Consider the following 24,213-nt stretch of genomic DNA (forward strand, 5'->3'; position numbering starts at 1 on the left):
TAAAGCAAACTGACTTTATTTTGTCATGCACAATTACTCCTTAAAGTTTGCCATTTAAAAACACACTTTGTCTATGAAAAACATGGCTAGTTATTAAAGTCCTTAACTTTTTTATTATCCAACATAAACGAATGAATGAAAAAACTGAATGTTGAGAAGGAATGAGGCTATAGTTAGGTTTTAATTTTAGTATTTTATAGATGCTAGAATATTCCACGGGGTGATGCGAACTTTGAGAAAAAACATTTTTCCCTTTTTAAATAGAAATTGAATAAAATTTCTGAGATCGGTAACTTTTGAATGGTATATACAATTTTCAAAATTACAATGGGATAAGACAGGGAGATTCCCTGAGTCCTCTGTTGTTCAACCTGATCATGGACGAAATAATAAAAAAAGTAAGAACAAAAAAAGAATACCAAATGGGAGAAAAACCACTTAAAATAATCTGCTATGCAGACGACGCAATACTAATCTCTCAAAGTGAAGATGATTTACAACGTATGCTGCACGAATTTAATATAACCGCTAGAAAATTTAACATGTAAATTTCCCTAAAAAAGACTAAATGCATGGTTATAACAGCAGATCTAATAAGGTGTAAATTAGAGCTGGAGGGTCAAATAATAGAACAAGTCATATATATATATATATATATATATATATATATATATATATATATATATATATATATATATATATATATATATATATATATATATATATAATCAAATTCCCTTCTACCTATTGGTGTCGGGATTACAATATTAACTTAGATATTGTGTACAAATTTACGCCACTGTCTTCTATTTTGTGCCAATACTTTTGCTTCTTTCCAGGATTTGCCTCTCTTTTGTAGAACTTTTCCAATAGCTTGGTCCCATGTTTCTCTTGGTCTTCCTCTCTTCCTCTTGATATTTACTTTCGCTTCCCAAATCATTTTTACCGGTCTTCTATCGTCTAGTCTTTGTAAATGTCCCCACCAGCTGATTTGTCTTTTTTCTATGAATTCTAAGATTGATTCCACCTCCAGATCCTCCCTTATCTGCTCATTTCTTACCCTGTCAAGTCTTGTAACTCCTCTCGCTCTTCTTAGGTACTTCATTTCTGTCGCTTGTATTCTGCTCTTCTGCCTCTCTGTTAATGTCCACGATTCACAACCGAAGGTGAGTATGGGTCTATATATTGCCTTAAAAACTTTCATTTTTGTACTTTGCGCTATTTCCTTTTTTCCTATAAAAGTTGTGTTCATTGCATAATATGAATTTATTGCTTTCTCTATACGTTTATCGATTTCTAAACCTTGTTGACCTGAATCTTCAATTTTTACACCCAGGTATTCGAAGCATTCAACTTGTTGTATATGTATACCATTGATCTGTATACACACGTTTTCTTTAGTTTCTGCTACTACCATCACTTTTGTTTTTGTTAGGTTTAGTTTCATGCCACTTTCTTCTAATATTTCACTCCACGTTTGTAAGTTTTCTTGTAGGTCCTTTTCTTTTGTTGCCATTATAACGATGTCATCTGCAAAAGCACACTCTGATATTTCGATCGGTTGTAAGTTTTTGTATCCTACAAATAGGTGTTTTGTTCTCTGACTACATTTTTTAATTATTTCGTCCATAAACAACGTAAACAATGTTGGACTTAGTCCTCCTCCCTGTCTTAGACCATCTTTTGTTATAAAATTTTCTGACTTGAGGTTTCTAGTTATAACACAATTCGTCGTATTTTTATATAGACATTCAATATTTTTCCTTAGTTTGGTTGCTATTCCTCTTTGTTCTAGGAGCGACCATACTTTTTGCCTAGGAACAAGATCAAACGCTTTTTGTAAGTCGATAAACGCAAAATATGCTTTTCCTCTTCTGAGTTTCGTTTTCTCAATGATCTGTTTAATAGTGAAGATGTGATCTTGCACACTTCTTCCTTTTCTAAAGCCACTTTGAGTTTCTGCTAATGTTGTATCGATTATCTTTGTCAACTTTTCTTGTAATATTTGTTCGTACAGTTTCATCGCCGAGCATAAGAGCATTATGCCTCTATAGTTTTTGCATTCTTTTTTATCTCCAGATTTAAATATGGGTAGTATCAACGAGATCTTCCATTCTTCTGGTATTCTTTCAGCTTTCCATATCTTGTTTATTAATTGTAATAATATGTGTTGTCCTTGTACTCCCATATATTTGAGCATCTCAGTTGTTATTTTGTCATGCCCTGGTGACTTTCCATTTTTCATTTTTGCCAATCCTTGTGTAAATTCTTCCCATGTTATTGCAGTGTCTTGCGTTTCTTCTATGGTTTCTCCGGTATTTGTCACGTTAATGGTATAATGTGGTGTTTCGTTTTCAGTTGATAATAGTTCTTGAAAATACCTTTTCCATCTTTCCATTATTTCTTCTTCCTGTGTCAAAATGTTTCCTGTTTCGTCTCTAATTGTCAATTGAACTGTATTTTTTCCCCTTCTTAATGTTTTCATGGTCTTATAAAACAGCTTTTGGTTACTTTTACTATCTGATTCTAGTTTTTCCCCGAATTGTTTCCAACTTTCTTCTTTTGCATCTTTTATCATATTTTTTACTATTTTTCGTTGTTCTTTATATTTTTCATACGTTTCAGTTGTTTTGTTTGATAGGTATATTTTCCATCGTCTTTTCTTTTCCTTTGTTTCTGATTTAATTTGTTCATTCCACCACGATGTCTGTTTCCTGTTGCTAGTTGTTCTACTTACGCCGCATGCCTCCTTGGATGCCTCAATAATAATTTCTTTTATACTATTCCATAACTGATCCACATCTGCATCTCTCATTATTAATAGCCTTTTTTCAATTTCTCGATTTATTATTTCTTCATATTTAGTTCTCACATTTTCTTCTGTCAACTTGTAAGATCTTATTGATTCAAATTCTACTTTTCTTTCTTTATTTATTTTCCGCTCCTCGTTCTTCATAATTTGGTGTTTAATTTTTGTTACCACCAGATAGTGATCACTATTGATTTCTGCACCTCTTCGTACTTTGGTGTCGGTAATGTTTGCCCTATAGTCTTTTTCCACTATTACATAATCGATTATTGATTTTTCTCCTCTGCTTATAACTTCCCGTGTGTATTTGTGGATATTTTTATGTTCGAAGAGTGTGTTTGTTATTATTAGATTATGTAGTTGACAGTATTCAAGCAATCTCTTGCCGTTATTGTTCCTCGTATCTTCCCCATGTGTACCTATTACTGTGTTATATTTGTGATCTTGTTTACCAACTCTGCTGTTGAAGTCTCCAGCAATTAATATTCTTCCTTTGCATTCTTCTGTAATTCTCGTCAGTTCATCCCAAAATTTATCTTTTATTGCTGAATTCTCGTCTTCGCTTGGTCCGTATACGGCTAATATTATCCAGTTTTCTCCGTTTATGCCTGTTAGTTCTACTTTTAATATTCTTTCGTTAATTGCCTCCCACGTGTTTACACTATTTATTAGCTTTTCATGTATTATGCATCCTATTCCGGCTGCAGCTCTTTGTTTATTGTCCACTCCGCTATATATCATCAAATGACCTTTATTAAGTTTAATTTCGCCTTTGCCTTTTTTCTTTGTTTCCGATACTGTTAGTATATCTAGTTGTGCTTGTTCAAATTCCTCTATTAAATCCTGTTCTTTTCCGTAAATACTTCGAATATTCCATGTTCCAATTTTCCATGTGCTCGCTCTTCCTTTTATCATATTTCGTTTTCCTTTTCTTATGCTGGTCGTCTCCATGTTTCCGTCCTGTATATGTTCCACTAGTTTTTTGAATTATCATGAAGAGTATTCGTACTTTCAATCGTATTTTTCTTTTTATTTCATATAAATTTTTCGCCATTTATAATTAATTTCTGGTACCCAATTACTACCTTTTTGTTCTGGTTTCTTTTATCTTTTGCTATTTCTTGTAGGCTTTTCTGGATTTTGTTCTCTTGTTCTGTTAAATCATGGCGTATAAATATTTTTTGGCCTTTGACGTGTCTTAGTTTGTGTTTATTTTTCATTACATCTGCTTTTTCTCGATTGTTCAGTTTTAGTACGCACATTGTTTCGTTTATTTTTGTCAATTTTTTCGCTTTAATAACAACTTGTAGCTTGTTTTCGACAAATTTTTCTATTTCTTCTTGCGCTTCTTCTTCATTGTCCCGTATTTTAAATCCACTTATAATTATGTTATTTTTCTTCTTGTATTTTTCGATGTTTTCGACTTTTTCTTCCAATTTTTCCAAATTTTCAACTTTCATCTTCAGTTCGTTAATTTCTTTCTTTAATTCTATATTTTCTTCTCTGAAAATTTTCAGTGTTTTTTTATATTCTTGAAAATCATTTTTAATTTCTTTCAGATCTTTACGCATTTCCGACGTCAAATTTGTTATTTAATTTTTGATTTCGTCCCAGTCGCTCATCCTTATGTGGTTTGTATCACTCTGTATAAATATATCTGTGTGTGTATAACAATGTATTGTTGTTGTAAATAATAGAACGCTGACAGAGCGCAAAGCTACCCAACCCAATTCAACCTTGCGAAGGTCAAGAAGCTTATCCCTGTTAGCTTTTTCTGTTGTTTGTTTATCTTTCTTTATAACACTGTTTCACACAAATACGTATAAAGAATTATCTATTTATTTTATGCTAATTACAATCTAATGTTACCTGTAATTGTCTCAGTGAATGTAGTGTGGATGACTAAACTCGTACCGGACCAATGTATGAACTTTGATACGGAGCGATCACACACACATGTACACACTATCACGGTTCAACCTAGACTCCATAGAACAAGTCATGGAGTTTAAATATCTAGGCATCACACTATGCAGCTACGGAAAGCTCGAAACAAAAGTGGAAGATCAGGTGAATAAAGCAAACAGAGCCGCAGGTTGCCTGAATGAAACAATATAGAGAAATAAAAACATCAGAAAAGAAGTGAAAGGCAGAATTTACAAAAGAGTCATCAGACCAATAATGACATACGCGGCAGAAACACAACCTGATACAGAAAGGACAAAAAGAATGCTATAGAAACAGCAGAGATGAAAACATTGCGAAAAATCGATGGTAAGACGCTGTGGGATAGAGCTAGAAGTGCAGATATATGAAGAAGATGCAAGGTGGACAACATTAATAACTGGGTGAAACAGAGGTGTAACCAGGATGATCCTAAGGGGGAGTTACGTCTACTTGAAGGTCTCTGGGGGTATGGAATAATAATTGTGTTAAGCGTATAGAGCTCAAAGTACACCCAAAAGGGGGGTTATAACCCCCAAAACCACCCCCTGGTTACGCCTATGGGGTGAAAAGCAGAAGAGTAGAATGGAACGACCACATAAGCCGAATGACAACAAATAGAGTAGTAAGGACGGTCAGAGACGGTTCCCCAATAGGAAGACGATCAGTGGGAAGACCACGAAAAAGGTGGAATGACAACTTACTGGAGGCACATTGAAAAACAGACAGAGTAATGTCTATATAAAAGGAAGAAGAAGAAGAAGAAGAAGAAGAAGAAGAAGAGAAGAATTTTCAAAATTAAACATGCTTTGGAAAGGTAATGTTCAGTACTAAAGGAAGCTGTAAAGTCGGACTTAAATTTTCTAAATTTTTGGGAGTTTTGGGGACGAGAACGAAAAACAGACTCTAAATGGGACGTAAAATCCACACCCTTGGACCAAAATGGATGGTTGACATATATCTCTTTTCCTATATTTTAAGATTGGATTTGGCCCAATTTTTTCAATTCAGTCACATTTAGAAAATCGAAAATTTCTTGTATAATATAGTGTCGCATGTACGGGAACAGCCGTTCTCTGGGATATAAAAAACTAATAAGCATCAAGGAGACCAAAGCGAACTATAAACAATTTTTCTCGGTTAGATCTACATAGATCAAACTGAAAATTTGTAGAAATACACCTTATAATATTTATAAGGACGTAACGTAGAGAACATTCCTTCTTCTTCTTCTTTCTCATAATCCTTAGTGCCCTTCAGGGCGTCGGATGTCGGGTTCCGCCTTGTAGAGAACATTCTAAAATTTTTAAAAAAATTTCCGCAATTTTCCCTCTTGTCGGAAAATCTTTTTGGAAAATTTTGTGTACAATTCTTTGTCATGCCCTTTTAAGTGTAGTACTTAGCGTGTGTACCAATTTTTAGCTAAATCGATTCAAAAGTAACCGAGAAACACTGTTTTAAATTTTTTTTTGATAATACCTCCTCGTCGATAGCCTAAAAGAATTAAGATTTCTGTTAGTTTGCCCCAACATTTTTGTCAGACAATTATATTTTTTGTTTAAGAATATAATTACTTGTAACCTACTACTTTTGTCGGAAAAATGGTTGTAAAGATAAGGGATGCACGAACCCAGCATAATTTGAAAGTATACTTTACTAATAAAAATAAATTTTTTGTCCGACTGTCGAGTTGCCCCAATATTTTTGTCCGACACTTCGATTTTTTTATTAAGAATATAATTACTTATAACCTACTAATGTTGTCGGAAAAATGGTTTTAAAGGTAAGGGTTGCACGAACCCAGTAAGGTTCAAAAGACAGTTTATTAATAAAAATTAAATTTTTTGTCCTACTTTGGATTTGACCCAATATTTTTGTCGGACACTTAGATTTTTTGATATGGAATATAACTACTTATAACCTGATACTTGTGTCGGAAATCCTTTTTTATTTCGAGAAAAAAAAATACAGAACGATGTTTGTCGTTGTTCAAGGAGTATGTACACAAATTATTAGATCACAATTTTTCTAAAATTTTCCCTCTTGTCGGAAAATTTTTTAAGAAAATTTTGGGTTCCGATCTACGTCATACCCTTTTAAATGCTTTACTAAGTGTGTGTACCAATTTTCAGCTAAATCGATTCAAAAGTAACCGAGAAACACTGTTTTAAAATTTTTTTTTGATAATACCTCCTCGTCGATAGCCTAAAACAATTAAGTTTTCTGTTCGTTTGCCCCAACATTTTTGTCAGACAATTATATTTTTTGTTTAAGAATATAATTACTTGTAACCTACTACTTTTGTCGGAAAAATGGTTGTAAAGATAAGGGATGCACGAACCCAGCATAATTTGAAAGTATACTTTACTAATAAAAATAAATTTATTGTCCGACTGTCGAGTTGCCCCAATATTTTTGTCCGACACTTTGATTTTTTGATTAAGAATATAATTACTTATAACCTACTAATGTTGTCGGAAAAATGGTTTTAAAGGTAAGGGTTGCACGAACCCAGTAAGGTTCAAAAGACAGTTTATTAATAAAAATTAAATTTTTTGTCCTACTTTGGATTTGACCCAATATTTTTGTCGGACACTTAGATTTTTTGATTTGGAATATAACTACTTATAACCTGATACTTGTATCGGAAATTTTTTTTTAATTCGAGAAAAAAAACTACAGAACGATGTTTGTCGTTGTTCAAGGAGTATGTACACAAATTATCAGATCACAATTTTTCTAAAATTTTCCCTCTTGTCGGAAAATTTTTTAAGAAAATTTTGGGTTCCGATCTATGTCATACCCTTTTAAATGCTTTACTTAGTGTGTGTACCAATTTTCAGCTAAATCGATTCAAAAGTAACCGAGAAACACTGTTTTAAAATTTTTTTTTGATAGTACCTCCTCGTCGATAGCCTAAAAGAATTAAGTTGTTTTCTGTTCGTTTGCCCCAACATTTTTGTCAGACAATTATATTTTTTGTTTAAGAATATAATTACTTGCAACCTACTACTTTTGTCGGAAAAATGGTTGTAAAGATAAGGGATGCACGAACCCAGCATAATTTGAAAGTATACTTTACTAATAAAAATAAATTTTTTGTCCGACTGTCGAATTGCCCCAATATTTTTGTCCGACGCTTTGATTTTTTGATTAAGAATATAATTACTTATAACCTACTAATGTTGTCGGAAAAATGGTTTTAAAGGTAAGGGTTGCACGAACCGAGAAAAGTTTAAAAGACAGTTTATTAATAAAAATTAAATTTTTTGTCCGACTTTGGATTTGACCCAATATTTTTGTCGGACACTTAGATTTTTTGATTTGGAATATAACTACTTATAACCTGATACTTGTGTCGGAAATTTTTTTTTATTTCGAGAAAAAAAACTACAGAACGATGTTTGTCGTTGTTCAAGGAGTATGTACGCAAATATCAGATCACAATTTTTCTAAAATTTTCCCTCTTGTCCGAAATTTTTTTGGGAAAATTTTGGGTACAGCTCTACGTCATACCCTTTTAAATGTTTTACTTAGTGTGTGTACCAATTTTCAGCTAAATCGATTCAAAAATAACCGAAAAAATCTGTGTTAAAATATTTTTGGATAATACCTCCTCGTCCATAGCCTAAAAGAATTAAGTTTCCTGTTCGTTTGCCCCAACATTTTTGTCAGAAAATTACATTTTTTGTTTAAGAGTATAATTACTTTTATCCTACTGCTCTTGTCGGAAAAATGGTTGTAAAGATAAGGGATGCACGAATCCAGAATTGTTTAAAAGTATAGTTTATTAATAAAAAATAATTTTTTGTCCGACTTTGGATGTGCCCCATTATTTATGTCGGGCACTTAGATTTTTTGATTTGGAATATAACTACTTATAACCTGATACATGTGCTGAAAATTTTTTTTTTAATTCGAGAAAAAAATACAGAACGATGTTTGTCGTTGTTCAAGGAGTATGTACACAAATTATCAGATCACAATTTTTCTAAAATTTTCCCTCTTGTCGGAAAATTTTTTAAGAAAATTTTTGGTTCCGATCTACGTCATACCCTTTTAAATGCTTTACTTAGTGTGTGTACCAATTTTCAGCTAAATCGATTCAAAAGTAACCGAGAAACACTGTTTTAAAATTTTTTTTTGATAATACCTCCTCGTCGATAGCCTAAAAGAATTAAGTTTTCTGTTCGTTTGCCCCAACATTTTTGTCAGACAATTATATTTTTTGTTTAAGAATATAATTACTTGTAACCTACTACTTTTGTCGGAAAAATGGTGGTACAGATAAGGGATGCACGAAGCCAGCATAATTTGAAAGTATACTTTACTAATAAAAATAAATTTTTTGTCCGACTGTCGAGTTGCCCCAATATTTTTGTCCGACACTTTGATTTTTTGATTAAGAATATAATTACCTATGACCTGCTAATGTTGTCGGAAAAATGGTTTTAAAGGTAAGGGTTGCACGAACCCAGTAAATTTTAAAAGACAGTTTATTAATAAAAATTAAATTTTTTGTCCGACTTTGGATTTGACCCAATATTTTTGTCGGACACTTAGATTTTTTGATATAGAATATAACTACTTATAACCTGATACTTGTGTCAGAATTTTTTTTTAATTGGAAAAAAAAACTACAGAACGATGTTTGTCGTTGTTCAAGGAGTATATAAGCAAATATCAGATCAAAATTTTTCAAAAATTTTCCCTCTTGTCGGAAAATTTTTTAAGAAAATTTTGGGTACAGCTCTACGTCATACCCTTTTAAATGTTTTACTTAGTGTGTGCCAATTTTGAGCTAAATCGATTCAAAAATAACCGAGAAAACTCTTTTAAAATTTTTTAATATTACTTTCTCGTCGATAGCCTAAATGAATTAAGTTTTCTGTTCGTTTGCCCCAAGATTTTTGTCAAAAAATTACATTTTTTGTTTAAGAATATAATTACTTGTAACTTACTAACTTTGTCGGAAAAATGGTTGTAAAGATAAGGGATACACGAACCCAGCATATTTTAAAAGTATAGTTTATCAATAAAAATTAAATTTTTTGTCTGACTTTGGATTTGCCCCAATATTTTTGTCGGACACTTAGATTTTTTGATTTGGAATATAACTACTTATAACCTGATGCTTGTGTCGGAAATTTTTTTTATTTCGAGAAAAAAAACTACAGAACGATGTTTGTCGTTGTTCAAGGAGTATGTACGCAAATATCAGATCACAATTTTTCTAAAATTTTCCCTCTTGTCCGAAATTTCTTTGGGAAAATTTTGGGTACAGCGCTACGTCATACCCTTTTAAATGTTTTACTTAGTGTGTGTACCAATTTTCAGCTAAATCGATTCAAAAATAACCGAAAAAATCTGTTTTAAAATATTTTTGGATAATACCTCCTCGTCCATAGCCTAAAAGAATTAAGTTTCCTGTTCGTTTGCCCCAATATTTTTGTCAGACAATTACATTTTTTGTTTAAGAGTATAATTACTTGTATCCTACTACTTTTGTCGGAAAAATGTTTGTAAAGATAAGGGATGCACGAACCCAGAATAGTTTAAAAGTATAGTTTATTAATTAAAATTAAATTTTTTGTCCGACTTTGGATTTGCCCCACGATTTATGTCGGGCACTTAGATTTTTTGATTTGAAATATAACTACTTATAACCTGATACATGTGCTGAAAATTTTTTTTTAATTCGAGAAAAAAAATACAGAACGATGTTTGTCGTTGTTCAAGGAGTATGTACACAAATTATCAGATCACAATTTTTCTAAAATTTTCCCTCTTGTCGGAAAATTTTTTAAGAAAATTTTGGGTTCCGATCTGCGTCATACCCTTTTAAATGCTTTACTTAGTGAGTGTACCAATTTTCAGCTAAATCGATTCAAAAGTAACCGAGAAACACTGTTTTAAATTTTTTTTTTGATAATACCTCCTCGTCGATAGCCTAAAAGAATTAAGTTTTCTGTTCGTTTGCCCCAACATTTGTGTCAGACAATTACATTTTTTGTTTAAGAATATAATTACTTGTAACCTACTACTTTTGTCGGAAAAATGGTTGTAAAGATAAGGGATGCACGAACCCAGCATAATTTGAAAGTATACTTTACTAATAAAAATAAATTTTTTGTCCGACTGTCGAGTTGCCCCAATATTTTTGTCCGACACTTTGATTTTTTGATTAAGAATATAATTACTTATAACCTACTAATGTTGTCGGAAAAATGGTTTTAAAGGTAAGGGTTGCACGAACCCAGAAAGGTTTAAAAGACAGTTTATTAATAAAAATTAAATTTTTTGTCCGACTTTGGATTTGACCCAATATTTTTGTCGGACACTTAGATTTTTTAATTTGGAATATAACTACTTATAACCTGATACTTGTATCGGAAATTTTTTTTTATTACCAGAAAAAAAACTACAGAACGATGTTTGTCGTTGTTCAAGGAGTATGTACACAAATTATCAGATCAAAATTTTTCTAAAATTTTCCCTCTTGTCGGAAAATTTTTTAAGAAAATTTTGGGTTCCGATCTGCGTCATACCCTTTTAAATGCTTTACTTAGTGTGTGTACCAATTTTCAGCTAAATCGATTCAAAAGTAACCGAGAAACACTGTTTTAAATTTTTTTTTTGATAATACCTCCTCGTCGATAGCCTAAAAGAATTAAGTTTTCTGTTCGTTTGCCCCAACATTTTTGTCAGACAATTACATTTTTTGTTTAAGAATATAATTACTTGTAACCTACTACTTTTGTCGGAAAAATGGTTGTAAAGATAAGGGATGCACGAACCCAGCATAATTTGAAAGTATACTTTACTAATAAAAATAAATTTTTTGTCCGATTGTCGAATTTCCCCAATATTTTTGTCCGACACTTTGATTTTTTGATTAAGAATATAATTACTTATAACCTACTAATGTTGTCGGAAAAATGGTTTTAAAGGTAAGGGTTGCACGAACCGAGAAAGATTTAAAAGACAGTTTATTAATAAAAATTAAATTTTTTGTCCGACTTTGGATTTGACCCAATATTTTTGTCGGACACTTAGATTTTTTGATTTGGAATATAACTACTTATAACCTGATACTTGTGTCGGAAATTTTTTTTTATTTCGAGAAAAAAAACTACAGAACGATGTTTGTCGTTGTTCAAGGAGTATGTACGCAAATATTAGATCACAATTTTTCTAAAATTTTCCCTCTTGTCCGAAATTTTTTTGGGAAAATTTTGGGTACAGCTCTACGTCATACCCTTTTAAATGTTTTACTTAGTGTGTGTACCAATTTTCAGCTAAGTCGATTCAAAAATAACCGAAAAATCTGTGTTAAAATATTTTTGGATAATACCTCCTCGTCCATAGCCTAAAAGAATTAAGTTTCCTGTTCGTTTGCCCCAACATTTTTGTCAGAAAATTACATTTTTTGTTTAAGAGTATAATTACTTTTATCCTACTGCTCTTGTCGGAAAAATGGTTGTAAAGATAAGGGATGCACGAACCCAGAATTGTTTAAAAGTATAGTTTATTAATAAAAATTAAATTTTTTGTCCGACTTTGGATGTGCCCCACTATTTATGTCGGGCACTTAGATTTTTTTATTTGGAATATAACTACTTATAACCTGATACATGTGCTGAATTTTTTTTTTTAATTCGAGAAAAAAATACAGAACGATGTTTGTCGTTGTTCAAGGAGTATGTACACAAATTATCAGATCACAATTTTTCTAAAATTTTCCCTCTTGTCGGAAAATTTTTTAAGAAAATTTTTGGTTCCGATCTACGTCATACCCTTTTAAATGCTTTACTTAGTGTGTGTACCAATTTTCAGCTAAATCGATTCAAAAGTAACTGAGAAACACTGTTTTAAAAATTTTTTTTGATAATACCTCCTCGTCGATAGCCTAAAAGAATTAAGTTTTCTGTTCGTTTGCCCCAACATTTTTGTGTCAGACAATTATATTTTTTGTTTAAGAATATAATTACTTGTAACCTACTACTTTTGTCGGAAAAATGGTTGTAAAGATAAGGGATGCACGAAGCCAGCATAATTTGAAAGTATACTTTACTAATAAAAATAAATTTTTTGTCCGACTGTCGAGTTGCCCCAATATTTTTGTCCCACACTTTGATTTTTTGATTAAGAATATAATTACTTATGACCTACTAATGTTGTCGGAAAAATGGTTTTAAAGGTAAGGGTTGCACGAACCCAGTAAGGTTTAAAAGACAGTTTATTAATAAAAATTAAATTTTTTGTCCGACTTTGGATTTGACCCAATATTTTTGTCGGACACTTAGATTTTTTGATATAGAATATAACTACTTATAACCTGATACTTGTGTCAGAAATTTTTTTTAATTGGAAAAAAAACTACAGAACGATGTTTGTCGTTGTTCAAGGAGTATGTAAGCAAATATCAGATCACAATTTTTCAAAAATTTTCCCCCTTGTCGGAAAATTTTTTAAGAAAATTTTGGGTACAGCTCTACGTCATACCCTTTTAAATGTTTAACTTAGTGTGTGCCAATTTTGAGCTAAATCGATTCAAAAATAACCGAGAAAACTCTTTTAAAATTTTTTAATATTACTTTCTCGTCGATAGCCTAAATGAATTAAGTTTTCTGTTCGTTTGCCCCAAGATTTTTGTCAAAAAATTACATTTTTTGTTTAAGAATATAATTACTTGTAACTTACTAACTTTGTCGGAAAAATGGTTGTAAAGATAAGGGATACACGAACCCAGCATATTTTAAAAGTATAGTTTATCAATAAAAATTAAATTTCTTGTCTGACTTTGGATTTGCCCCAATATTTTTGTCGGACACTTAGATTTTTTGATTTGGAATATAACTACTTATAACCTGATACTTGTGTCGGAAGTTTTTTTTATTTCGAGAAAAAAAACTACAGAACGATGTTTGTCGTTGTTCAAGGAGTATGTACGCAAATATCAGATCACAATTTTTCTAAAATTTTCCCTCTTGTCCGAAATTTTTTTGGGAAAATTTTGGGTACAGCGCTACGTCATACCCTTTTAAATGTTTTACTTAGTGTGTGTACCAATTTTCAGCTAAATCGATTCAAAAATAACCGAAAAAATCTGTTTTAAAATATTTTTGGATAATACCTCCTCGTCCATAGCCTAAAAGAATTAAGTTTCCTGTTCGTTTGCCCCAATATTTTTGTCAGACAATTACATTTTTTGTTTAAGAGTATAATTACTTGTATCCTACTACTTTTGTCGGAAAAATGGTTGTAAAGATAAGGGATGTACGAACCCAGAATAATTTAAAAGTATAGTTTATTAATAAAAATTAAATTTTTTGTCCGACTTTGTATGTGCCCCACTATTTATGTCGGGCACTTAGATTTTTTGATTTGAAATATAACTACTTATAACCTGATACATGTGCTGAAAATTTTTTTTTAATTCGAGAAAAAAAATACAGAACGATATATGTCGTTGTTCAAGGAGTATGTACACAAATTATCAGATCACAATTTTTCTAAAATTTTCCCTCGTGTCGGAAAATTTTTTAAGAAAATTTTGGGTTCCGATCTGCGTCATACCCTTTTAAATGCTTTACTTAGTGTGTGTACCAATTTTCAGCTAAATCGATTCAAAAGTAACCGAGAAACACTGTTTTAAATTTTTTTTTTGATAATACCTCCTCGTCGATAGCCTAAAAGAATTAAGTTTTCTGTTCGTTTGCCCCAACATTTTTGTCAGACAATTACATTTTTTGTTTAAGAATATAATTACTTTTAGCCTACTACTTTTGTCGGAAAAATGGTTGTAAAGATAAGGGATGCACGAACCCAGCATAATTTGAAAGTATACTTTACTAATAAAAATTAAATTTTTTGTCCGACTGTCGAGTTGCCCCAATATTTTTGTCCGACGCTTTGATTTTTTGGTTAAGAATATAATTACTTATAACCTACTAATGCTGTCGGAAAAATGGTCGTAAATAAAAAAATTTCAGGAAATTGACATCTTCGGCGCGTCCGACTGCGCATATGCCCCGTGAAAATTGTCCGACAAGGTTACCACATTATTGTAAAAAGGTTTTATGATAGATACCGTTAAAATTATCGATGTGGTAATAAATTTATTATTTTCATAAATTTGACATATTTAGCGTGTCCGACGCGTCATATGCCCCAATATTTTTGTCCGACAAAATTGTTTTCGTTGTTTATATGATAAAATCCATTGATTAAAATAGAATGACCAATGTGGTAATAAATTTTTTTCTTGCATAAAATTGACAATTTCGTCACCGCTTGACAGACAAACGCCCCACTACCATAATGCGCCAAGCTCAAAATTTGTCCGACTCCATCCAAATAACAAGTACAAAAAGTTTCAACGGTGTGGTCATAAATAATAATTGTATATGCGGGCCCAAGGCCTATAATATTTGACAAGCTAGAATTTAAAAATTTAATGTTTATCGTTTAAAAATAGCAATAATGGGATAATAATCCACCCGTTAAACATAACTTAGTGCCTTCATATTCCGCCTAAAAAACTCTGTAATATAACTGAAACGTGTACTAAATTTCGTTAGGATATCAGTTTAACAGTTTTTGCATAATAATTTTGCAATCCAGGATTCGCAAAAAATGCAAATTTGCAAAATGGATGGTGAATCGGCTCCGCGCGCGGAGGTGCTACCCCCACGACTATAATTTTAAAAACTTATCTAGGTTCTCCTAGTTGACCGATTTCAATATTTCAATATTTCAAAAAAATCGATTACCTATTTTTAATACTTATTTTGGACCCAGTATAATTTTGCAAATTTGCACTTTTTTGAGGACCTTGGATTGTAAAATAATTATGTAAAATGTATTAAACCGATCCTAACAAAAGTTTAGCACACATTTCAGTAGTGTTATAGAGTTGCTAAGCGGAAAATGAAAAAATATGTTTAAGTGGTCGAAAAAATTTAAAGGAAAAACTCCATTTTTGCACTTTTTCCCAATAATTGCTATTTCTCAAATAAAAAACATTAAAATTTCACTTTCTAGCTAGTCAAATACACTCTGGGCCAAAATTAACCGCCCACCTTAAAAATGGTTTATTTTTTTTATGTCTCGAATTTCCAAGGCCTATTATCCGATTTAGGTGATTTTTTTTAATATGTTATAGCCTTATTCTTTAACAATATCGCTGTAATAATACTGTTGCTAGACAGGTAAATTTTCATTGTATACCGGGTGTACGAATCAAACTGTGTTTTTTTCTCAAAGTTCGCATCACCCTGTGAAATATTCTAGCATTTGTAAAATACTAAAATTAAAACCCAACTATAGCCCCATGTTGTCTCAACATTTTGTTTTTTGATTCATTCGCTTATGTTGGGTAATAAAAAAGTTAGGAACTTTAACAACTAGCCATGTTTTTCATCAATACAGGGTGTTTTTAAACAAGTTTGGCAAACTTTAAGGGATAATTCTGTGTGAAAAAATGATGACAGTTTGCTTTATCAACGTATATCCGCAAATGCTTCGCTTCCGATATAGAGGGTGCGGAAATTTTTCTTACAAATTGACGATTTATTTATTGCTTTAAATCCGGTTGAGATGTGCAACTGAACTTTGGTGGGTTTTAAGAAGTAGTTATTGCATATTTTTTACATAAAATTAAGAATTTAATATTCACCATTGGCACGCGTACGGGTAATATGACGGCTCATATTATCCGTATCCGCGCCAATGGTGGCCAATATCAAATTCTTAATTGTATGTCAAAAAATGTGCAATAACTACGACTTAAAACCCACCAAATTTCATTTGCATATATCAACCGGTTTTAAAGCAATAAATAAATCGTCAGTTTGGAAGAAAATTTTCAACACTCCCTATTTCGGAAACGAAGCATTTGCGGACATACGTTTATAAAGCAAACTATCATTATTTTTTCATGCAGAATTACCACTTGAAGTTTGCCATACTTTTTTAAAAACACCCTGTATTGATGAAAAACATTGCTAGTTGTTAAAGTAACTAACTTTTTTATGGTCCAACATAAGCGATTGAATCAAAAAACAAAATGTTGAGAAAACATGAGGCTCTACATAGTTTGGTTTTAATTTCAGTATTTTACAAATCCTAGAATATTCAACAGGGTGATGCGAACTTTGATTAAAAACACAGTTTGATTCGTACACCCCGTATACAATGAAAATTTGCCTGTTTAGCAACAATATGATTACAGGGATATTGTTAAAGAATAAAGCTACAACATATTATTAATAAATCACTTAAATCGGACAACAGGTTTAGGAATTTCGAGATATCAAAAAATACCAATTTTTAAGGTGGGCGGTAAATTTTGGCCCAGAGTGTATTATGTCAAATTTAAAACAAAACGTTTACCTTCTATAATTTTTTTGTTGGAACAATATCTCTTGAGTTATTGGCAAAATAAAGATGCAAATAGCAAACATTTTCGATTTTTTTTCAGATTTTGGTAAATAAAAAAATAAGCACAAGGTTTGAGACTAGCACATGTCGTGAATATTGATACAAGGGTACATCTTGAAGTGATTCCAGCAAAAAAGTAGATTGATTCATATGGAGAATGTCCATTATGGTCTGCTTTTCGATAGATCCAGCCTGGACTATCATAAGATATAATCAGCATAAATAAGAATCTACTTATTCATTGAGTGTATGAACTATAGAGCCTATATCTAAAATATTTGAATGTAGAATGTAAAAATAAAGAGACTTTTAGATGTACATAATTTTACCTGTAATTTCCGATACGGTTGTGAAACTGTGAGCCAGATGAGATGCTGCCCTTTCTATACAATATCTGTGATAGATTTGTCTTTTTCCAGCCTCTTCGTCAACACTAAACTTAAAAAGAAAATAGATTATTATTTAAATGTCAATGTGTTGTTACTAGTAAATGCAAAATTGCAACAAAAACATTATCCGCATGTTTGTATATTATTTTTGTTTATAATAATCAAAAGGTGTTCATTTCTGCGAAAATATATTTTAAAATCAATAAAAGTGTACTAGGTACGTTCAAAAAGTAAAGAATAATTGTTGTTAAAAATGGTAATCAAAATGTAAAGTATATTTTCTAACATATATAAAATATATTTTTAGACAAAAATCTTTTTTCAATGCATTTTTGAAACCTGATGCTGCATATCCTTGCTGCATACCTTATAATTTATTTCTTAAAATTAATTTTCCATTTTTGATTCCATCGTTAGAAAAGCGCTTTCACTCCAGTTGTCAGAAACGAAAATGCAAAATCTAAAAATCATACAAACAAGCTAAATTTTGCTGATAATGTCAATTTTTTGATAAAAAAAATGCAAAAATAGTTTGCCACTCCTATCCCCTGGCTTACCCCTAAAACCACCGTTGTAGTGGGGAAGGGGAGAACAGTTCACCAAAACATTAAGATTTACCAAGAATGTGTACGCCGTAGAAAAAAAATGTTTCAAACAAGAAATGTAGCTGAGCAAATTTTGAACAAAAATGTTTATTAACAGTTTTTACGTAGGATTAATAGTTGTCCCAGAAACAAATCTTAAAACGACCGGCGATTTTGAATTTCGATAAAATTTTGTTAAAATTCGATATTAAAAATATTCGAAATCAAAATTCGTTTTAAAGCTGAACAGTGCGGTCTTCGTATAGAATTCTTGTATTTTGCCGCAAATGAAGTCGGTTTCTGTAAAGCTGTTAAATAAATAAACGTTACGCGATTTTTTCTATGTGTTACAATTCTCATATCAATGAAATTTATTACTTCCACTGACCTATCCTGATAGAATTTCCATTGTTAGAGCCAATCTTCAAAACATATAACATGAAATTTCGATTTGGAGTTTGGCAACAAATATGAGGCATTTGAAATATGCCTAAAAACCGCTAAATTTAAACTTCCACATTATAAATGATCTACGTCACGGGAAATTCTTCACTGGGTGGAATTTGTAGCTGAAGTTGTGTAATTCCGAAAAACGTACTTGTACAATCGAAAAGAAGCTGTTTTAAATGTGTTGGATCGTTTGTAATGTGAAAGTTAAAATTCGGCGTTTTTTTAGGCATATTTCAAATACCCATATTATTTGTTGCCAAAACTCAAAATGGAAATTAACTGTTATAGGTTTTGAACATGTAATAAATTTTATTGTCATCATGGGAATCATAAAAAATTGGCAAAAATCGCGCAACATTTATTTATTTAACAGCTTTATAGAAACTGACTTCATTTGCGGCAAAATACAATAATTGCCTACGAAAACTGCACTTTTCACCACCTTTAAAACGAATTTTGATTTTTGTTAATAGTTTGTCTATCAACAGATATCGAAATTTTACGTTTTATCGAAACTCAAAATCGCCGATCGCTTCAAGATTTGTTTCTGGGACTGTTAATTCTACGTAAAAAGTGCTAAAAATTGGCTCAACTACCTTCATATTTGAAATATTTTTTTCTACAGCGTATAGACTCTTGATAAATCGATGTTTTTCGTTTTTCCTCCCCTAAGATGAAGATTTTAGTGGTAAGCCCGGGGTAGGAGTCGCAAACTTTTTTGCACCTTTTTTGGGGTCCCAAAATTGATATTCTCGGCAAAATTAAGCTTTTGTATGATTTTTTAAAGGTCAAATCTCTGACGACTGGGCTATTTCCCCGAAAATATCTTCAATTTAGTGAAAATATGGTAATCAAACAGGTTCAAGAGGTAGCGTAGGTGAGTCCTCTCCAAACGACGCGATAAGTGGAAGGTCCCAAAAAACCTACGACGGATTTTCTTCTTTGAAAACTCAGCTCTCTATTTTGAACACCGCTACTTTTGCAGTGTTGCTTAAACTCAAGTCATTCTGGCACCAACTCACAAGTACTGAATACGAAAGAATTCCTGTGTCTTAAATTGCCCTTTTTTTACTACTTTCTAGATGTACCTATACATTATGGAAATGGTCTTATACAGTGATGAGCGCGCTAATAACCGTCAAAATAACGCAAAAGATGGAAAACATAATACATTGTGAAGCAAAAAGATATGAAACTAGTAGAGGTGGAAATTATCGATATAAACGTATAACTTAACATTACTAGGGAGCGGATTTATATGCGATCAATTTTGATGAAATATGCGCATGTATATGCGGTAAAAAATTACGAAATATGCGCAAGATATGCACAAAAATTCAAAAAATGCGCATTTCGAGAAACCACAAATTTTCTGTTCTATTCTATTCTAGGGGGTTCTTTTATAGGGGGGGTGGCAATCTTATTTATTATCTTTCAAATAAAATCATTTTTTTATATATGCAATTTATTCACAGTTTTTACAAAAACTGCTACCAATAGTTACCTATTTAAAATAAAACAACAATATCACTATAAATTATCTTCGATTATAATTCACTACAATGTGTTTTTCCAAATTCTTTACGAGGAAACATATTCTTTGATCAGATAAAATATTTTTATAACTTGAAAAACTCCTTTCAACATCAATAGAAGTAATTGGGGCGTATTTAAAATAACTTGTTAATTTCCGTTAGAAAATCGTAAAACTATGGTTAAAGGTGTAAATTCTCTTAACAATAGAGGATTTAAAAGAATTACCAGAATTATAGGTACCTACTAAATATAATAAAAGTAAATAAAATTCGGATTTCCGGATAAACCATCCTTCATCACTACAACGACAACCTACAATCATTTTATAACGGCGTACTATAAGCACTACTAAGTACTTTGTGTAAAGATCGGGTATTTTCTAAGAAAAAATGAAAGGCAGTGAATGAGCCGTCTCTCTTCAGGTAGTTCTAGAATTAATAAATATATGAAGGGCTTAATGTGAAACAATGACAAGCCTCAAAAAGGTAAAAGTGAGATATTTGACTTTGAATGTTAAAAATAATAGGTTTGTTTGTAGTACTATCCAAACGATCAGCAACCGTTGCCTACCATCAGACGCATGCGCAGTTAATAGTTAGCGTTGCGCAGTTAACAGTTAGAGTTCGTAGACTACGAATGCGCTTGCGTCTGACGGTTGGCAACGGTTGCTGATCGTTCTACGAACAAACCTAATATTAAAAAATCCAGTAACAACTTTTATTGTTTTAGTTTAGATATTTCGATGTATCATGCCCTATGAGATCATAGTTGACAACAATATTAAGGTGATACAGTAGCGATCAACAGGTAGCCAAAACGCGTTCCAAGATTGCGGCTGTAATTTTGAATATTTTTTCGAGATATTTGGCACACGTATTCGTAATATAATAAAGAATGGCGGTACAGAGCCCAATTTGAAAAATATATTAATATGTGGAAATTACTCTGTAATTAAATACAATATTAAAAAAACGAGCCTGTACCGCCATTAAGAAGAACAAAAAAATACACTTTCTTCAAATAATTTTTTTTATCCGATGCCTCGATTTTGTGTCATTTTGGAACTACTAATGAAATAAAAAATTTTAGTAGTTCCAAAATGACACAAAATCTAGGCATCGGATAAAAAAGTTTATTTGAAAAAAGTGTATTTTTTTGTTCTTCTTAATGGCGGTACAGGCTCGTTTTTTAATATTGTATTTAGTTACAGAGTAATTTCCACATATTAATATATTTTTCAAATTGGGCTCTGTATCGCCATTCTTTATTATATTACGAATACGTGTGCCAAATATCTCGAAAAAATATTCAAAATTACAGCCGCAATCTTGGAACGCGTTTTCGCTACCTGTTGATCGCTACTGTTTCCTCTTAATAAAATTACTTGAAACTCGAGAAAAAACAGCATTTATTTAAAAAAAAATGTGGCATGTTACATTATTCCATTAATAATAAATACCCAAATTTTAGATATATGTAGATTCAGAATTTTCTATTATTGACTGAGTTCGTGGTGGTTTCAACCCTATACGTGTTAAACAGTGTTTATTTCTTTGTCTCCATCAACTTGGAATTTTTGACGGGTGTGTTTGGTTTTGTCCTTTTTATTGACGGACCTTGTTCATTATCCTACAACCAAATGCAATAATATAACAAGCCACGTCATAAGCCACTACATTAATCTTGAATGGTAATAATGTGACGAGCCACATTTAGGAAAAAATTACATATCGCTGTATTTTCATTACTTGAGTCACTTCTAGATTGTACATAGTCAGGGTTACGGTCACTGTCATCGAATGTCAAGTCAACTTTACTATTTTTCTTGTTAGAATCATCAGAACTCAATAATTATCCGAATTGCTTCCGCCCATGTTCGCCATTTTGATGAGTAGATACTAGAGACAAACCAGACCTATGCAATAGTGTGACCATAGATTTATCGGGCCATCTATTAACGAAGGGCTGAGATAATTTGTTAGTGGCTTGTTATACTATTACTTTAACCAAGAATTACACTAACTTGTTTTGAAATCATGTGTGACTTGTCATTGTTTCACATTAAGCCCTTCATATATACATACGACAGCCTGTGCGGGGAAATATTTTGTGTTGAATTAAAAATTTTTTTTTGGACTTGAATGTTTTTAAATAGGCACAAAATATGCATGTTTCTTTAAAAATATGCAAAATTTAGTAAAGTTCTCAAATATGCGAAATATGCATGCAATATGCATTTAGCATAAAATCCGCTCCCTAAACATTACATTACATAGTTTCCCACCTTTAGACGTATTGGAGGATTATGACAACTGTCACCGTGACAGGAGAATTTTATAAAATACTCCTGTCACAGACGTCTAAAGGTGAGAAACTATGAAATGTAATGTTAATTTATACGTTTATTTCGATAATTTCCACCTCGACTAATTTCATCTCTTTTTATTTCAGATGTTTTCCATCTTTTGCGTTATTTTGCCGGTTATTAATACGCTAATCACTGTATATTCACATTAATAATGTAAACAGTTTGGTTGAAATAAATAATAAATAACACTTAATAGCTAATATATAGCAACAAACATGAAAAATACTTACTGTACTGAGATTATTATAGAAATCTGTGTTACCAGCACACAGGTATCTTCCTAAAAGTGTAGCATGCGTGGTGAAGACAGTAGCAACGTTGATATGTCTGATTCTGATCATAATGAGACCAACTCCAGCTTGCCATTCGTGAAAATGAGCAACTATCCGCGGAGGGGTGCCTCCACCATAATCTTCTGAGGTTCTTCTGAACTGAAAAACGGAAAATAAGTATAAGTTGTAATACATTTGATGAGTTTAACCGAATACTAGATATACTATAATACGTAAAACCCTTGACATTTCCCATTCATTTTGTGGCAGCAAACAAAATAGCGCCATCTAGTGGTATGAGTTGATAACAACAAACTATGTTGATAAACCACAAATTTGGTTGTGAACTATTTTCTTTATATTAATATTGTTACTTTTTAATTTACATAATTTTTCCTTTTTACTATCGTTAATTTTATTTACATACGCTTTTATTAAAAGACTAAAATATTTATCTATAAAAGTTTTGTGACAATTTGTACATACATCTTCGAGAGTTTCTTTAAGTAACATTTTAATTTTAATTTATATTTCGTTAGGTTAGAATGACAGGGTTCCAACTAACAAAATCGCATATTTGGAGTTATTAGTGTGAAAAGGTTCCAACTGATCTTCCCTATCTTTTGATCTGACAGTAGCGCTGTCTAACAACGCAATTCTGATTCATTACAATGCCAAGGTTCCATCTGTGAACATAAATAAAACAAAACTAGAATGACATGGTTTCAGATGACACATAAAACCTTGTCACTCAACCAATAATTAAGATTTGCATGTATTCGTTTGACAATGTTCCATCTGCAACAGCTGTTCATGTTCACTGTCTAGTATTGAGGTTATGTTTGTATTGTTGTTTATAACAATGACGAATTAGAGGACTCTGGTGATTCTTACTCCCCATCATCAGAAAGTTTAAGCGATGAAAATGAAGAAATTTTCTGACAGGTAAGCTAACCTTTGTTGAAACGTTTACTTCGTGGAATCTAGTCATTTTTATGAAATCAAACTACAAATAACGTTAAAAATTCCATAATTTATTATTTAAATCCACATGTTTCAAAACATTAAAGTTTTATCGCTTTAGTTTAGTTTTTTTAAATAGCCTACGTTCTATTGCACATAATCAATTTTTAAACTTCCATTTGGAGAGTAAATAGACTTATGGTATTTCAAATGATTCATTTGAGGTTTTTAAACTAGTATACAGTCATAGTCATACTATTTTAGCAGCTAGTTCTAGTGGTATTTTGCAGGCGACCCAGAAATAAAGCCAAGAAGCGTGTTCCTGCAGATATTTCAACAACTGCAACTAAATCAAAACCAGCGTTGATGCCCATTGATCTCCCATCAACTTCAACCGCTGGCGCTCACCAAACTACTTCAAATGATGAGGTCCATTTGCCTATAAATCCGGTTG

The 24,213-nt window shown here is 31.7% G+C and overlaps 2 protein-coding genes across 10 annotated transcripts in view; both read right to left on the reverse strand.

The window, feature by feature from the left end:
* LOC114329617 (glycogen [starch] synthase) overlaps positions 1–24,213 on the reverse strand; it is a 127,274-nt gene that overhangs the window by 46,965 nt on the left and 56,096 nt on the right. For both annotated transcript variants that reach the window (XM_050647177.1, XM_050647178.1), the window contains exons 4-5: positions 22,755–22,955; positions 17,527–17,635 (exon numbers count right to left, since the gene is read on the reverse strand). In XM_050647177.1, the coding sequence (XP_050503134.1) occupies positions 17,527–17,635; positions 22,755–22,955 (310 nt within the window). The remainder of the gene's footprint in view (positions 1–17,526; positions 17,636–22,754; positions 22,956–24,213) is intronic.
* LOC114329613 (E3 ubiquitin-protein ligase FANCL) overlaps positions 1–24,213 on the reverse strand; it is a 787,641-nt gene that overhangs the window by 37,806 nt on the left and 725,622 nt on the right. The gene's annotated exons all lie outside the window — the stretch shown is intronic.

The sequence above is a fragment of the Diabrotica virgifera genome, chromosome 3 (assembly GCF_917563875.1).
Source record: "Diabrotica virgifera virgifera chromosome 3, PGI_DIABVI_V3a".
Classification (NCBI taxonomy): domain Eukaryota; kingdom Metazoa; phylum Arthropoda; class Insecta; order Coleoptera; family Chrysomelidae; genus Diabrotica; species Diabrotica virgifera.